Genomic DNA, 19,252 nt, shown 5'->3' with positions numbered 1-19,252 from the left:
GGAGTTCAGATGTAAGGCCTACAGGCATATAAACAGCAGTTTAACTGAACATATTAATTATTTTAATTATGTAAAGCATATTATTTTGTATATATTTTTTGTTGTTGCCCACCTTGAGCCACCTAAAAAGGGCTGTCAATAATGATTATGATGATGATGTTTAGAAACATTTTGAAAAGTAACCTTGATCACAAGCAACTTGCAAAAATAAGCCCACATTTTAGAAATGGAGTCTAAATGAAAGCCAGAATCAACACTCTCCTTCCTCCCTATGCACACTGGCTTTTCTCTGCATATGTTACCTATGCAGAGCCTATATTGTCTCTTTGCTACAGGAATTAAATTGATACACTATTTATCACTCTACTCCGGACATCACACGGTTCTTCTGACAATCAAGGATAATCCATTATTACCTTTGTAGTACTATTTGCTCCTATTATAATCAATAATATTTTATTTTATTTATTTACGACCTGACTTTCTCTCTGAGACTCAAGATGGATATAAAATTACAGTTAACTAAATGCTAACATTTATTTCAAAGATGAAAGCACTTATTCTTGAGACAAATAATAAAAAGAAGTATAGAATAACCTACCTGGTGTATTATTTCTGCTACCGGAAGTTGTTCTGTATATTTTAATGGCTCTGTTGCTACTTCATCTACAGAAAGTCTGGAAAAGAGAATAATTTTAAATATTATTTATTTTGTACACATATCAGCAGAACACTTCTAAGACAGCTCCCAACAGATTTAAAAGTACTTAAAACATCATGAATACCACAAAATAGATCCAAGCAAGTCAATTTAATAAAAATGTTTTAAAATAATCAATTTACAGCAAGAGAGAGCAGCAAAAGCCGACAAGTAGGAATCAATAACACCACAAGGGAGTAATAAAACCAACTTGAGATTAGTTTTTTTTAGTTTTGTTTAAAACTAAAGACTAGTTAAGAGGGGGAAAGAGAGAGAGTGCGGGGGGGGGGGGGGGAGAGTGAAGACCACAAAAAACTTAAGGAAAAAGAAATGTTTTCTTAGTGCCTAAAGCCTAACAAGTTTGAGATCAGATGACTTAAGATGGGGAGAAGTAATACAGTGCAGATGACCCTGAATGCAGATGACTTAGTACCTTGCACTCATTCCAGCTGATAGGACAAAATGTACATCTTATTGATTGAAGGTGATGGGCAGGGCTATATGGAAATAGTCCTTAAAATTCCCTAGGTTCCTATTCTATTTAGGTCTTTACAGGAACCAGTGCTTAAAATTTTCCAGAAATGAACTGGCATTTTCGAGAAATGAACTGAGCCTTAGGGGAGGGCAGTATGTAAATGTATCTAATAAACGAACAAATAAACTAACAAACAAATAAGAGTTCAAGCACCACCAGCTGATATCCTCCATAATGTGCATGAATAAGCAGGCCACATTCTAAATTAGCTAAAATTCTGAACAGTCTACAGAGGCAGACTGATATAGAGTATGCAGTAACATAAGCTGGATGTGATTACAGCATAGATAAATGGGCAAAGTCATGTTTTTAAAATAAAGGCCATGAAAGGCAAACTAGCCAGAACGGACTAAAGGTAGCTTGTGCCACACAAGAAATCCCTACTTCCTATTGAAGGGCTAGATCTAATAACACTCCTAACCTATGACTGAGTTCTTTTAGGAACCTTTTCAAGCTGTACAATTTTTTTGCCCAGCAATTATAATTACTAGCAGTTGTTCAACACATCAAGTTTTAAATTGTGTATATTATTATTATTATTATTATTATTATTATTATTATTATTAGATTTATAGCCTGCCACTCCCTTGCGGCTCGTGGCGGGTAACAATATCGCAAATCCCCATTAAATCCCCATAAAACAATAATAACATTGCCAATATTGCCGGCATGGCAAGAATGGCAGCTCAACTCCCCCCCCTCCCTCCCACTACTAGCGGGTGGAGAGGAGGTCCTGATGATGTTTTGCTTTGGGTCCAGAACCCAAGTCCCCGGGGGAGGCATAGATCTATTATCAGCCCTGGCCTCAACCATAAACCTGGCGGAAGAGCTCCGTCTTGCAGGCCCTGCGGAACGTTGAAAGATCCCGCAGGGCCCGCAGCTCTCCCGGGAGCTCATTCCACCAGGTCGGGGCCAGGACCGAAAAGGCCCTGGCCCTGGTCGAGGCCAGGCGTGCTTCCCTAGGGCTGGGAACGACCAACAGGTTTTCACCCGCAGAGCGCAAGGCCCTGCGAGGGGCATAGGGCGATAGGCGGTCCCTCAGGTATGTGGGTCCCAACTCGCGTAAAGCCTTGAAGGTTAGAACCAGAACCTTGAACCGGATCCGGGCAGCAATTGGCAACCAGTGCAGCTGCCTCAGCACTGGCTGGATGTGGGCCCTCCAAGATGTGCCAGTGAGGACCCTAGCAGCTGCGTTTTGCACTAGCTGAAGTTTCCGGATCAAGGACAAGGGAAGGCCCGCGTAGAGCGAGTTACAGAAATCTATTCTGGAGGTGACCGTTGCATATATATTTGTCTTAACTATCTTTTATCATCATCAAATGGTGTAGTAGTAACTGGATTAAATATCCAGCTTTCACAATAGTACATCATTCCACATTTTTGAATGGTTTCTATTTTTCATACTAGCTTTTTTGAGTCCCAGATATCTGTAAAGGTCACAGCCTCTTAAATGATATACGTACTTGTGGGAGGAAAAGTGAAAGAGGTCAGGAAGGCTCTCGCTATATTTCATTTTATATTATTCTTTAAAAACCTGCTGTAAAGCATCATGGGTGTGTTTTGTGCTAGAACATTCAACACGTTTGAAAGTTGATTTCTTTAGTTCATAGAAATAAATATATGAATATATTTGTGTAATAACAACTGCTTTCTTCACCACTAATAATGTTGGACAAGTGTTCAAGATGAGGATATTTGAAATGTACAGCAGCAAAGGGCACAAGAAAAGAAGTGCCTGGATAGTAAACATGCTTTACTTGAAATATCCTTGAGGACTGAATTCTTATTTACCTACTGAACTGCTGAAGCACCCAAAATCCTAGCATAAACTTCTGTACAGCATTTCAGCAATGGAATTTACCAATGGCCAGCTCAAAAGGGCAGAAGGAGAATAGTTCAATTGTTTTGCTTCCACTTTTGGGACTGACATTAAGAATTCTGAATTGTATATATATTTGAAACACAGTAAACCCTCAAACATCAAAACAGACAGGACCACAGATACCTCTATGTAAATGCAGTGCCATTTTTTCAAATCAATTGGTATAAAATAAATAAAGAAAAAAAAACAAATAAACTTTAATAAAATTTAAAAGTACATTTGAAACAGTTTCAAATGGGGTACATTTCTTAATTTAGTCATCGACCTCTGTTATGCCAATGCCTTTGGGCAGTGTTTTGATTTTTTTTCTTTTTTGCATGTACAATCTGGAATTTGCTTGTTTTCTCTTCAGGCCAGTTATGGATATTAAATGCACAAACCAATCAGGATAGAGGAATTACAGTAATCAGAGTAATATGAGTAACCACTGTGTGATTCCAGGGTAATAACTTCCATGATTATAAAAATTCTTATACTCTAATTGGTAGCCAACCACTATTAGCCAGCCAGAACAACAAGATCTACATTTTCTACAGTTATTAAGAAACAACCATTGAGTGATTATGTAAATCAGTGCTCAAAAGCAGAGTACAGGGAATTTCTACAGCTCAAAAAGACAAAAATGAAAAGGATAATGGCGCTGCAATGTCAACTACTCTGAATCAGTCACTAAATCAGAACTTGAAGTGATTAAAAAAAATTAATCCATGCTATCCTTGCAAAAATTTTGTTGGATAAATACTGTATAGGATTGTCAACACTGAATAACAAGTCAAAATGTTCACTTTATAATCTTGACAGTCTCGAAGACACCTACATAAAATTCTCAATATGAATTAGATGTTAATTCATTGGTTCAGAAAATGTCTGGGTATGCTAACCACAGCTAAAACTTGGTATGTTATAACTGAAAGTGAAACTTTTAGCTGAATTTAGACTTTGGTGAAGATCCTTGCCATAAAACCTATTGTGTGTCCTATGCCCAGTCATTCTCCTTTGGCCAAACCTACCTCACAAGGCTATTGTGAGGAAAAGCTAGAGAAGGCGAGAACCATACTCTGTATTCCTTGAAGGAAGGGTGTGACAAAAATACATACACTAATTATATATTATGAACAATTAATAATGGAAATAGTATGATGAAGAGCACAGGATTATTCAATCTGAAAATAAATCAGGTGAGGTCTCAAAATGAAATACAGATGGCTGGGAGATAAACCATTCAGGAATTCCCCCAAACACAGAATGACAAGTCTACATCTGAGGAAGCCAATTTCTCCATCTATGATTTTAGAAGTTCTCAGGAGTTTTAAAAGGCCATTTCCCTATTTTAGGTTTCTAGGTTTTATATGAGCTACATAGTTGGCTATTAGATATTGTGTTGGATATAATTAGTTTTGAGGTTTTTTAAAGTGGAAGTTTTAAACATTGTGTTCTATGCTGGACACAGCATGCCAAGTAGAGGGCAGGTCACAGAAACGAAAAGACAGATTAACAGTATCATTTTCTTCACACAGTATGACCTTTTGGCAGTTACTTCATACAAGAGTTTCATAAGTGTATTCCTCTCTACTGAATAGTTTCAGGGAATGAACTCCGGTGCTGAGCAAGCAGAAAAAGAGGGGGGGGGAGCCATTTCCAAAGAACAAAAGTTCACCCCGTTGCCTGTTTCACCTATAATGCTAACAGCAATAACTGAGTGGATATTATGTTTGAATAAGGCATGCACATATAAAATCTATCATGCACAGTCTGATTTTATTGTCAGTTGGCAGATTTTGTGTAGGATACTGACCAGATGAAATGGGCCTATGCACAATTAATGTCCTGCATGCTTATGGCATATGCAGCCATTACACTCACACAGTTCTTGCTGCTGGCAATGGATGTAGAGCAGGGGTAGTCAACCTGTGGTCCTCCAGATGTCCATGGACTACAATTCCCTGCTGGCAGGGGCTCATGGGAATTGTAGTCCATGAACATCTGGAGGACCACAGGTTGACTACCCCTGATGTAGAGCACATCTTTTCTAATATGGTATAGTCTGCCCTCTCTGGCTTGAATTCTTTCTTTCTTCTTACTCCCAGTTGAGAGGAAGGGGAGGAAGGTGGGAGAGAAAGATAAAGGAAGGAAAGAAAGAAAATATCTTGATAGATGTGCCAATTCCATAGGAAAGAAAGCTTTGATTTTTGCTCACCACTTTGACAGGATGCAGATACAGAGAAAAGCGATTGATTCTTTTCCTTTCCCATTGTTTTAATGTGTTTTTGTTAACTTACTTTCCTTTTATGTAGATATAATCCCACATTCATTTCAACATCTATCATTTTATATCATATAAGACACATTAGCACTGTTACTAAAGAATCCCATCTGCAGTTGGAAGTGAGATACATGATAAAAATAATAGTACAAAGTCTTTTGATCATTTTATTCTGCATTAAGGAGCAAAGCTAAAATCAAGAGACCATCTGAAATTATTTCCTTAAAATTATGACATTTTATATCCTCATATTTTACAAGCAGTAAGAATAAGTCTGCTGTAAAGCACTTGTTCTTGGTCTTTTAAATGTCTATTTCTTGTTAATGGTTTCCTGAATTGTAAACCTAGCATGCCTTACTCCAGTCAGCCACAAATGGAAAACACAAGAGTCAATTTCACACACAATGAAGCATCAGGTGGAAGTCTCATGCAAATGTGTGAACACAGCAATCTATGCTCCTAATTCAGAACTCACAGCACATATATGGCATAATGGCAGGTATACCTGCATACTTTCACCGTCTAGAGTAGCGATCCCCAACCTGTGGGCTGCGGACCACATGTGGTCCTTCGACTAATTGGAGGTGGGCCACGAAGGACGCCTTCTCCCCCCCCCCGGCCCTTTACAACACACTTCGGGTGTGATTGTCTACCATCACTCCCAGATGGGACTATCTTGTTGCAGAGAAACAAGCTCAGGGTTCCCATTGATTTGTCATTGTCATGAGTTAAAATTTCCATGAAAATAAAATGTTCCTTATGTTCATTGTTGTGGCATGTCTGTATCTTATTTTGAAGGGATGTTTAAACATTACCATAGCGATCAGAGAGCGTTAGGGCAGTGGTTGAGAGAAGAGGAGTAAACTACCCCCCCCCCCACCAGGCCTCAGTAAAATTGTCAAGCGTTGAGTGGTCCCCGGTGATAAAAAGGTTGGGGACCACTGGTCTAGAGTACCTGCAAGTCAAAAATACGAGCCCTCCAATGCCGGGTGCACAGCCGTATGGAAAAAGCAGTTATACAACATGAGACTTCCTGACTCTATGTGCAGTAGAGACCAGTCACAAACAGTACAACCTAGCTCTCTGGTGTAAAGATGGCATTCAGTTCTCAGGGTTCAAGTTCATTCTTGGTTGCCTTTCTATTGTAATAAAAGTGGCCTTTGTCGGAAAGCCACTACCATGTCGTTTAATTTGCTAGGACACTTAATGGGTTTGAACTTTCTCAGGTTTGAACTAGTTTTTAAATCAAATTATATTGCTGTAATTATGAATTGTGAGCCACCTAGAGTCCAATGGAAGACCTTGAAGATTGTAATCAGTAAATAAATTGTATTGTCTTATTGATTGATTGATTGTATTTATATACTGCCCTCCCCGAAGGCTCAGGGCGGTTTACATGAAACAAGAAAATGATACAGGTAACATCATTTATAATAACAACAGGGTGATAGCAACAATAATATGAACATAATAACAATAACATTAAAGAATGATAGGAACTGTAAGGAGCCTCAGCTCAACTCTTACTGAGACCCAGTGGATTGGCCAGATTAGTAGCAGTCGTAGTAGGAGGGGGGAGGCTTGGGGGCCAATTGGAAATGATGGTTTAGGTCAACCTCAAACAAATGCCTGGCGGAGCAGCTCTTCTTTGCAGGCCCTGTAGAACTGTTCAGGTTCCGTCAGGGCCCTGATCTCGTCTGGGAATTCGTTCCACCAGGTGGGGGCCAGAATGGAGAAAGCTCTGGCCCTGGTTGAGGTCAAACGGGCTTCCTTGGGGCCTGGGACTACTACGAGGTTGGAGGTAGTAGAGCGCAAGGCTCTTTGAGGGGTGTAGGCGGAGAGGCAGGTATATCACAACCTCAGGTATATCACAACCATGATGCTTGCATTCATTCACCCCAATTCTCTTTTAAAACTGGAGAACCATTATTCTCTCCAGTAAACTTCAATACTGGTTCATGTGAATGTAACCCTGATAAAGAACCACTACCCAACTAAGATAAAACTTTTCTTTGCACAAAATTAATTTCACCTGAGAAGGTCACAAGTCAATTTGATATCATTTATGCAAACCACTCAATACAGATGGCCTTTTCTTTAAAGCCATATTTTTACTCACTGCATTTATGGAAAAATACTAACCAGACTCTCAGGTAACACTGTTGTGATCTTTAAAAGGCCTCTACAAACCACAGGAAGAAAAAAAGGCTATATCTCATTCTGAAAATTGCAATTGCCTTTAACACATAAAATTGATATAAATTGAAAAGTATGGACATTTTTTTTCTAATTTATGTTGCAAAATTGCCAGCATTGGTCCCCAACCTTTTTATCACTGGGGACCGGTCAATGCTTGACAATTTTACTGAGTCCAAGGGGGGTATTTTGTCGAGGGATGTCGCCATGGGCTGAGCCCCTGCTCCAGTTGCTTTCCTGTGAGCGCCCCTGACTTCCTGCCGCCCGCTGGGGGGCAGCACTGCCAACAGCAGCTGCACAGTGCCATGCTGAGGGGGATCAGTTCCAAGACACAGGCATTTTTACACGAAATTATCTCAGTATCAATATTTTCATTTAAATTATCATTATACCTGCATTTCATGTATTTATTTTATTGATGATTACATTTATATTACACCATTCCCAAACAAGCTGGCTCATGGCAATCATCCATTCTTGGCCTTATGTTGTTATTGTTAGGTGCAAAGTCATGTCCGACCCATCGCGACCACATGTACAATGATCCTCCAGGCCTTCCTGTCTCTACCATTCCTCGAAGTCCATTTAAATTTGCACCAACTGCTTCAGTGACTCCATCCAGCCACCTCTTTCTCTGTCGTCCCCTTCTTCTTTTGCCCTCAATTGCTCCCAGCATTAGGCTCTTCTCCAGGGAGTCCTTCCTTCTCATGAGGTGGCCAAAGTCTTTCAGTTTCATCTTCAGGATCTGGCCTTCTAAGGAGCAGTCCAGGCTGATCTCCTCTAGGACTGACCAATTTGTTCGCCTTGCAGTCCAAGGGACTCGCAAGAGTCTTCTCTAGCACCAGAGTTCAAAAGCCTCAATTCTTTGACACTCGGCCTTCCTTATGGTCCAACTTTCACAGCCATACATTGCAACTGGGAAGACGATAGCCTTCACTAGATGCACTTTTGTTGGCAGGGTGATGTCTGTTTTTTAGGATGCTGTCTAGATTTGCTATAGCTTTCCTCCCCAGGAGCAAGCGTTTTTTAATTTCTTTGCTGCAGTCCCCATCAGTAGTGATCTTGGAGCCCAGGAAAATAAAATCTGTCGCTACCTCCATTTCTTCCCCATCTATTTGCCAGGAATTGAGAGGGCCGGATGCCATGATCTTCGTTTTCTTGACGTTGAGTTTCAAGCCAACTTTTGCACTCTCCTCCTTCACCCGCTTCAAAAGGCTCTTTAGTTCCTCTTCGCTTTCTGCCATTAGCGTGGTATCATCTGCATATCTGAGGTTGTTGATATTTCTCCCTGCAATCTTGATCCCAATTTGTGACTCTTCTAACCCTGCCTTTCTCATGATGTGCTCTACATATGTAGTATTCCTAAAACCTAAGCAAATAATTTACTTTCAAGATCTACAGAAGGTACATAGTTCTTTTGCAGAAAAACGTAATAAAGCAAGGTCCATTTATTTAACTTCAATATATCAACTTTCTAGATTGGCCAGTTAGTCCCCTACATAAACTTGTATAACACCTTTTTGCAATGACAACGAAATTTAACTATACATTCTAATGCATGAGGCTTTTCAGTCTCAGTTTAAACAATGAAGCTACATAAAAAGAAACAAAGAAACAAACAAACCCACACACTAATCTTGGAAGAAACTCTACAACCCAAATGTGCACATTGTTTCTTAAAATCCTCTGGAGGAGCATTTTGAGGATAGAAAGTATTCGCTATCACCAAGAGACCTATTACAAGTTTATGAAATTTGAGAACATCCCGAGACTATGAACTGTAATTCCTCAGAAGGCAGACAGTTCATTTGGGCAAGTGAAGCCTGATTTTAATTATTTAGGACAACCTCTGTGCAATATATCAGCAATCATTCTGTGTAACATTAAAATTAATGTTCCTTTATTTACAGCATTTGCAGAACAATACAGGCTTTAATGAAGTTTAGTATAGAAGCTCTCATCAGTGTTCTGTAATACAGATTCTGCCTAGGGTGCATCTGATATTTCCAGAACAATTATTTTAGTAAGGGATACAATTTGTTTTTAATCTGGTGTAGACAGCCACTCCCTTTTCCAAGCACATACTCATTCCCACTGCATAAATGTTAGGATCTGAAGTAAAGATCTCTTTTTAAAAAATTCATTACTCTAATATTAGAAACTCAAACCATTATGTGCTGCACAGAACTAAATGACAGTAAGGACAGCTATCAAGCAAAGATTTCAGAAGAGGAATCGCCTTCTTTACCTTATAATAGGTTATCCCTGGCATATAGGCAGTGTCCCACATTCTAGGCACATTACAGTTGAAATTAGAACTGTCAACCTATTAAAGGATTTTCAGTTGCTTAGCTGTCTTGTTTTAAACAGATTACTTCAGTGACGGAGTATGTCTTTGACTTGACCTCCAAGTTCTTTCCCATCATTTAAACAGAACTTTGAAGGTAGGGGAAAGGACTGCAAGAATGTAGAAAGTACATTCATGAACTATACATTTTTTAAATATCTGAAATTGCTTACCAAGTAGCTGTCATCTTTACAGTCCCATAGATGAATTTCATCATTATTTATCGTTATTATTATTTATACAAAATTTCTCTAGGCTATTTAGTTCCATGTTTCTTTAACATCTAGTTAATTTTGAGCAGTTTAGTGTAAAAAAGTTGCATTGTAGTCCCATTTTCATAGATGACTGAGTCAAGCATGGGGGATGCTATGCTCAATAAAATACACAAGCAAATGATCTGAGGGCCTCTGTATCTTCTGTGGGACAAGAAACATTTATAATATTGAGAGCCACTTGATTCAATAACAACAGAAATGAATTTGAAAAGCCAAACATGTGAATGCGTTTCCTTATCTAGTTGACATTCAAGTTAAATGCTTTCCATCCAGGCTACATTCAATTTAAAAACTATTTCACAGATCTTTGATTAATGACAGTGAGCAGGAAATGGAGCTGAGTATAGTCATGCCAACACAGACACTGAGGAATGAAACTGAAGTTTACTAGGTCTCCTATTGATCAACCTCCCAGAAGATAATGTTTGTATTGTTGTTGTTAGGTGCGAAGTCGTTTCCGACCCATCGCAACCCCATGGACAATGATCCTCCAGGCCTTCCTGTCCTCTACCATTCCTCGAAGTCCATTTAAGTTTGTACCAACTGCTTCAGTGACTCCATCCAGCCACCTCATTCTCTGTTGTCCCCTTCGACAGACTCGCAAGAGTCTTCTCCAGCACCAGAGTTCAAAAGCCTCAATTCTTTGACGCTTGGCCTTCCTTATGGTCCAACTCACTAGATGCACTTTTGTTGGCAGGGTGATGTCTCTGCTTTTTAAGATGCTGTCTAGATTTGCCATAGCTTTCCTCCCCAGGAGCAAGCGTCTTTTAATTTCTTTGCTGCAGTCCCCATCTGCAGTGATCTTGGAGCCCAGGAAAATAAAATCTGTCACTTGTATATAAATGCTTGTATATAGAATGTAATTGTAGAGGTCTGGAGATGGTATATTCAAGATACAGCCACATCATTCAGGACTTTTTGTACATATTGACAATGCTGTTCAAATAATTGTTTATGGATGCTGTCATTTAGCAGTGGAAGGAAAGCTTGACAGAGCTTCAGTACGCATTATTGCAAGTGAGCTTAGAATAACTGTGATTAGGAAAAAGAAAAAAAAACTCCATCAAACAAAAATCAGAACATAACATGTAGCTCCAAACTAAGAGGGCAATTAACTCACAAAGAGTATGTAAATCTGTGGGTATTCTAAATAATCTGGCTGTGATTAGATTTTTTCACAACACTGCTTTATATTGAGCTAGTAAGGTAAAGGAAAAGGTATCCCCTGTGCAAGCACTGAGTCATATCTGACCCTTGGGGTGACATCCTCTAGCGTTTTCTTGGCAGACTCCATACAGGGTGGGTTGCCATTCCCTTCCCCAGTCATTGCCGTTTTACCCCCCAGCAAGCTGGTTACTCATTTTACCGACTTCGGAAGGATGGAAGGCCGAGTCAACTTTGAGCCGGCTGCTGGGATCAAACTCCCAGTCTCATGGTCAGAGCTTCACACAGAATGTCGGCTGCACCACAAGAGGCTAGTATCTAGACTTAAATACAAACAACAAATGGGCTCAAAATGCCATACATTGGTGGAAGGTGCCATTAAGTCACAGACAACTTACTGTGAACCTGCAGGATTTTAAGAGAAGAGACATTCAGAGAAGGTTTTCCATTCCCTGTCTCTGTCTAGCGTCCCTGGATTTTCTTGGTATTTCCCATCCAAGTAATAACCACAGCCTACTCTGCTTAGCTTCCAAGATCTGATAAGATCAGGCTAGCCTTGCCCATCCAGGTGAAGTCTCAAAATACTGTATATTAAGGAATAATAATAATATAATCAAACTGCATAGTGTTAATCAAAATATACTACTAACAAAACAAAAATACATGACTGGGTACTTCAGTTTATAGAACAGGATCAACAAGAAATACCACTTTCAACCAGAAAACTGGGGGAGGGGGACAGGATAAAACTGTGCAAGTTAAGAAAAATAATGGAATATACCATCATCATTCCATGTTTGTCAAGTAAACCTCATTGGTTTCAATTAGACTAGTGAGCGCCACAATTTCTTTTAACAATACATGTTTAGCACTGCAGATTAAAATGGCTGGAACGATAAATGGAACAGATAGAGGAAGACATTCATAGAGCATCAAGGAATATCTTCTTTTAAAGAGAATGACTGGAGGGAACTACATCCATTCCTATAGCAGAGGGACCAGCCACTATTATAAATGGCAGAACGAACTCCAGGTTGGCTTACAGTAGCATGTTATACCACTAGTTGCAGAATTTGACTGGAGAAGCATTGTGCTTTGGACCTACATGCGTCTTTGATGCGCCGGCCATGCCTCTTTCCCGGCGGCAAAGGCCCCACCCCACCCCCGCCTCCCGGGTGAGGGCCGTCGACGACCTGGCTTGTCGGCGGGGCGGCAGCCAATGGCGGTGGGGCGAAGGCGTGGGAAGAGGGCGGGTAGGATGTGTGAGACACAGAGGGGCCAATTGGCAGGTGCTTTGCGCCTGCCGATTGAGCGCCCCACTTGTCACTCAGAAGAGAAGGGGCCAATGGGCGCCCTTTCTCATCCCTTACTCTTTTATTTATACCACTTCCGCGGAGCAGTTACAGACAGGCATACTTCAAAAACATAGTAATGGTACACATTATCATTCATTACAGTTCTATAACAAATGCATTTTCATCATTTTTTTTAGCACTGGTATTTTTTTGTTGGTAAGGTGCCACTAAATGTGTCACTCTACATTCTCTCTTGTATGTTCCAATTATTATTCATGAGGAAATGTTTACTGAGTCACAGAAGCGGCAAAAACATGAAAATAAAAAATCATTCAAAACTGAAAGAACATGATTATGACAGTTTTGGAATGTTTTTAAATGAAAGTGAAGAAATGAAGCTGTTTACAAAAAGGAAAATGCTACTAAAAAGCCACCAAGATACCTAGAAACAATGTCATTTATATAATTTTATAATAAACCAGATATCATTTGGAGAAAATACCTCAGCTGTTTTAGAAACAGAATAAGCAAGAATACAACTAAGTATGGTGATGGCTCCAAATATCTGAAAATAAATACTATTAATACAACTGAAAAACAGCAGGGATTTCCTGCTTCCATGGACTATTCCCATCTTCTCGCTCCTAGAGTAGAATTCTTCCTTTCTTTATACCCTTCATCAGGTGGCTTCAATATTACCCTGGCAATTTCAAACAATAATCTTGAGCACTGCATATTTGCCAGCCACATACGACAAAAATGGAGAGTTTCACAAAGGATGAGAGGTGCTGATAAACATGTCTTTCTATAACAGACTGAGTCCATTTTATTTTAATGGTTATTTATCCATTCTATTTGATTTACTCTAATGGAACAACTCTCACAGCACTAAAACACATGAGAAACTAAATGATACAATGCTACAACAAGTCTGGGAAAATGGTACAGTTTTATGACAATAGTCAAGATTTCAGAGTACAAGAATAAATTATTGCTTTATTAAATTCTTGTATACTGCTCTCTCACTCATAAACATGGCTTTTTACTATGGCTATTACAAATACAGAATGCTGGCACTAAATGAGAAAATGCCTTCAAAGTTTCTCCTAAAATCTAAAAAAAGGCAGTGTGTCTGGTTTGAACAGATTATATATATATATATATATATATATATATATATATATATATATATGTATGTATGTATGTATGTATGTATGTATGTATGTATGTATGTATGTATGTATGTATGTATGTATGTATGTATGTATGTATGTATGTATGTATGTATGTATCTGATTGATATATATATATATATACATATGTATGTATGTATGTATGTATACACACACACACACACACACACACACACACACACACACACACACACACACACACACACACACACACACACACACACATATATATATATATATATATATATATATATATATATATATATATATATATATATATATATATATATATATACACACACACATACATATATATGTATATATATATATATAAATCAGAAATTAATCTACTATATCCAGACTACTAGAGATTAGAAACTGGCATTAAACTAAAGCTTAGTTATACAGAATATTGCTGAGTGGTAGCTACAAGCATATTTAAAGTGAAGGGTTTGCATGTCAAGACGGCAAAACATTAAAAAAATTTCATGCTTAAAAAAGGTATTAAGGGGGAAACGATATGCTACCACATGGAGGCTTACCAATCCCATCACTTTCTACTTTCAAAATGCATTAAAATTTACCTACAGATCTGCTTTTTGATGAAAAAAGAGAAGCATTTGATCATAAAAACCACATTTAAGAACAGCCATTTCAAGAACTCCAGCATTTTTACCCATTAAGACAAATATGAACTATGATAAAACAGCCTTGGCTAAGAAAATCACATTATAAAAAATTATGATATGATTTTGCTCACAGTAATTCAGATTTCAAAACTACTAGGGAGAACAATTTCAGCCACTTTCCTGCATGGTGCAATAGCAAACTGGACAGCTGGCAGACTACCTCAGATGACCTTGGATGACTGTCTAACAGAATGCTAATGTGCATCTTTTGCAAATCATTACAGTGGAGCCTAAAAGTCATGTCTTTAATGTGCAAACAATTATCTCATATTCAAAGATGAAGGGAGGAGGGAGATATATCTGCCATGATAATACATAGGCTTTTCTCAATCCATGATAACAGCCAAGCATACTAAACGCTGTTTGAACAGCTATCTGCAACAACCCAATGAAAGAATCGTATTTAAAACGAAGAAAGAACCGTTGGATAGATTGAGACAGTTCTAGTTACCAACAGAATTAGGATAACCATCTTCTACAAAGATTATGTGATCCAAGTTCATGGCTCTCCCCCCCTCCCCCCCACTCACAGCATCCTGCTGCATTCATGCACCTCCAGGGTTTTCCCTGTTGTTTTTTCTCCAATCATTCTCTAACCTGTCTTGCTGCAAAATGTGGGATAGCTCGCAGTAAAGCCTGGATGACTCCTACATGGGCCTGCGTATTCAGAATGCCAGCCATTTTCCCTGACCAAGTCCCCGTGGCAGCCACTTATGGTAAATCAATATACTACTGTAACAACTGGTGTCTCAAGTTCTCTGTATTCTCTGCTTTTCTTTTTAAGAAAGTCTCTAGTATGAGGAAGGTGGCCTCTTCTGGAGGACTGGAGCAGGTAAACAGTGAAGAAAACACCTGAAAACCCTCATTGCCACTGTCCTTTAGCTGCAACTGCACCAGTGGCACAGAATTCTGTTCCCAAGTGGAAGTCATCCATATTCTGAATGGGACAAAGCTTTTATCTTTTGAAATATCCTAGGGAGGGCATTCCATAGGGAAACCTCACAGTAGAATGTTAGGCAAAACACATCTCCTGAATGCTGCAGCCTCTGAAGTAGGCAGAATACAGCCATCAAAACAAAGAAAAAATGTGCTTTTAAAAAGACATAATTGAATTGAATTCTTAAACTTTTGTCTCCAAGTTATCCTGTTTAGCATTGCAGTACTCTCTTGCAACATATCATAGTAAACTTTAGCTAACAAAACCACTAGGTAATCAAAATTCCTATGAATTTCTGCTTTGTGGACCTTGATCAGGTGGAAAGACAGCATAAAAATGTTTAAGGATGTTAATTATTTTCACCTATTCACCTATTCAGGATGACCCTATTCAGGATGACTTCTGCAACTCGCTCTACACAGGCCTACCCTTATCCTTGATCCGGAAACTACAACGGGTGCAGAATGCTGCGGCCAGGATCCTCACCAAAACATCATGGAGATCCCACATCCGGCCGATACTCCAACAACTCGGCTGGCTCCCATTTTGAATTCTGGATTATGCTTAAGCTTGGTAACCACCTTTAAAGCCATATGCAGTTTGAGCCCGGTGTACTTGAGACCTTGTCTCCCTGCCTATACCCCCAAAAGAGCCTTGAACTCCACCACCTCCAACTGGCTGCAGATCCCTGGCCCCAAAGAAGCGCGTAGGACCTCAACAAGGGCCAGAGCCTTTAGGGGCTGGCCCCCACCTGGTGGAACGAGCTCCCTGAAGAGATCAGAGCCCGGCCCGAAGTTCCACAGTTCCTCAGGGCCTGCAAAAGGGAGCTCCTCCACTAGGCATTCGTGTAAGGCTGACCAACTGAGAACATCTGAACACGAATGCCTAGTGGAGGAGCTCCCTTTTGCAGGCCCTGAGGAACTGTGGAACTTCGGGCCGGGCTCTGATCTCTTCAGGGAGCTCGTTCCACCAGGTGGGGCCAGCCCCTAAAGGCTCTGGCCCTTGTTGAGGTCCTACGCGCTGGGGAGATCAAATTATTCAGTCAAGGAAGAGCTTCTGAACAATTTGATCTCCCCAGTGTTGTTGTTATTTATGTTGTGTTATAAATTGTTACTTGGTTGTTATGATGTTGTATTGAAACTTATATTTTATAGATTATTATAATGTTCCATGTAAAATTACATAATGTTCCATGTAAACCACCCAGAACTGTAAAGAAACCCCTGAAACATTCTTCAGGCTTCGAGAAACCCCAGAAGTGGCATGATCATACACAATATGATTGGGAAACATAGTTATCTATATGCCCATTCAGGGCCTCTCCCCTTCCTATCCACTCAAGGCCCATCATTGGCCATTTTGGGAGGGAGAGCGGGACAACATGTTCATATATGGTTACAGGAAACCCATCCAAGGCCATTAAGAAACCCCAGAGTTTAACAAAGTTTAACCCTGTAGAAGAGACAGGGATTTTTCATTGGTGGCATCACACCTATGGAATATTCTTTTTCCCTTGAAGCTCATCTGGCACCTACCCTATATTTTAGGCATGAGATGGGCTTTTAAATATTAATTATTTTAACCAAGCTTTTAATTATTATTATTTACAAAAAAAAAATTATATCCTGCCTTGCTGCTCATACAAGAGCTGCCAAGCTGGCTTAACAATTTAAAATATACATGATAAAATAATGTTATATAACTCCTTATAATTATGGGGCTGAGCTTCCTCATTTGTTTTTATAATCAGTTTCTAGCCTTGTGCTGTGTCTTGTTTTATGCTTTTGATGGGTTTGTAATAGTTTATTAATCATTAACTACTTTTATGGGGTTTTATGTTTTTACTGTGGCCTACTGTGTAAGCTGCCTTGAGCAAGTTCTTTGGAGAGATGGCATAAATAAAATATCCCTACCAATGATGCCAGGAACTACTGAAGAAAGCATATCTCTAAACACCACTATGTTAGTGGTTATTCGCTCTTCATTCAACAACATGAAAGAATGCTTAAGCTGCTGGAGAAAGCCTGGGCTTAAGGGAACAAGAACAGAGCATCCCAGTGGCCATTTGTTTGTTTGCTTGTTTATTTCATTTGTATACCACCCTCCCTTGAGGCTCTGGGCAGTTCATGTTGAACATTAAAAAAATACATAGAACTCAGTTTTCTGTATAAAATAGAAATACAACAATGGCAATGATGATAATAATAACAACAGAGAATAATAATTTAACAAGATAACAATCAATCAGGCCTATGGTTGTTCAGTTCAGTTTAATGAATTCCTGGGAGGGAGGTTCAGGGACCTAGTGGATGTTGCTTGTTCCGGTCAACCTCAACCAAATGCCTGGCACTCCCTAATGCAGTCCCTGCAGAACTATTTTAGTTCCATTAGGGCTCTCATCTCCTCTGGGAGCTCATTTCACCAGGTGGAGGACAGGACAAAAAAGGCTCTGGCCCTGTTAAGGTCAAGTGGGCTTCCTCAGGGCCAGAGATCACTAGCCAGTTGGAGATAGCAGAGCACAAAGCTCTTTCAGGGGTATAGGCAGAAGGTGGATCCTCAGGTACACTGGGCCCTGACTGTGTATGGCTTTGAAGGTGATTACCAGAACCTTTAGCCTGATCCAGAATTCAACTGGTAGCCACTTCAAATGTTGGGAAGATGGGCCAGATGTGGGCCCTCCATGGTGTTGCTGTGAGGAATCTGACCGCTGCATTCTGGACTCGGTGTAGTTTCCAGATCAAGGTTAAGGGCAGGCTTGCATAGAACAAGTTGCAGAAGTCCAGTCTAGAGGTGACTGTCACATGGATCATTGTGGCAAGCTGTTTCAGGGCAAAGTAGGGCGCTAGCAGTTTGGCTTGGTGAAGATGACAGAATGCCACCCATGCTATTCTGGTGACCTGCAATTCTATTGAGAGGGAAGCATCCAGAATCACACCAAGGTTCCTGGCGGAGTGAGCAAATGATAGCAGCACACCATCCAGGTCAGGCAAATGCGCTTCCTCGCATGGTCTTTTCTTGCCCAGCCATAGGATCACCGTTTTTGAAGAACTGAGCTTCAGATGACTCTGCTTGAGCCATTTTGTCACAGCTCCCAGGCAGCTGGCTAATGATTCTGGGGGAGTCAGAGTGATCATCCATCAGGAGAAAGAGCTGGGTATTATCTACATATTGATGACATCCCAGCCCAAAATGCCATACCAGTTGAGCAAGTGGAATAGGCTGCCTAAGGAGGTGGTGAGCTCCTCCTCACTGGCAGTCTTCAAGCAAAGGTTGGATACATACTTTTCTTGGATGCTTTAGGATGCTTAGGGCTGATCCTGCGTTGAGCAGGGGGTGGGACTAGATGGCTTGTATGGCCCCTTCCAACTCTATGATTCTATGCATCAAAGGCATCAGTGCAGGGAGAGAAGGAATTTAAGCCTTTACCCTTTGGTTTTGCAAATCACAAAATGGCACCCACACAATTATCAACATTTTGAAGTAAAAGTCAACACCTATAAAGGTGCCAATGATAAAATGGGAAACCCATTTTTAGTTAGTAAAACCCATTTTTAGTTAGGTTAATTCTCTTTCCCAAAAGCCACAATCCAACCTAGGGTTGTATAAACACATTATCTGTGATGGTCTGCTTGTTTTTGTGCATGTTTAGGGCCCTCAAGATTTACAGATTTTGACCTTCAGAACAACACTTTATTAACATGGTATTTCAAAAGATGTACAATATTTGTATTTGGAGGAAATGAAGGCAGTCAATATATGAGCAATATATTAGGCTT

The 19,252-nt window shown here is 39.9% G+C and overlaps 1 protein-coding gene across 2 annotated transcripts in view; it reads right to left on the bottom strand.

The window, feature by feature from the left end:
- PIGK (phosphatidylinositol glycan anchor biosynthesis class K) overlaps positions 1-19,252 on the bottom strand; it is a 138,236-nt gene that overhangs the window by 33,685 nt on the left and 85,299 nt on the right. For both annotated transcript variants that reach the window (XM_077333293.1, XM_077333292.1), the window contains one exon: positions 602-677. In XM_077333293.1, coding sequence (XP_077189408.1) covers positions 602-677 — 76 coding nt within the window. The remainder of the gene's footprint in view (positions 1-601; positions 678-19,252) is intronic.

The sequence above is a fragment of the Paroedura picta genome, chromosome 4 (genome assembly GCF_049243985.1).
Source record: "Paroedura picta isolate Pp20150507F chromosome 4, Ppicta_v3.0, whole genome shotgun sequence".
In the NCBI taxonomy this organism is placed as follows: domain Eukaryota; kingdom Metazoa; phylum Chordata; class Lepidosauria; order Squamata; family Gekkonidae; genus Paroedura; species Paroedura picta.
Note: the sequence above shows the minus strand (reverse complement) of the source record. Positions and strands in the feature narration are given on the sequence as shown.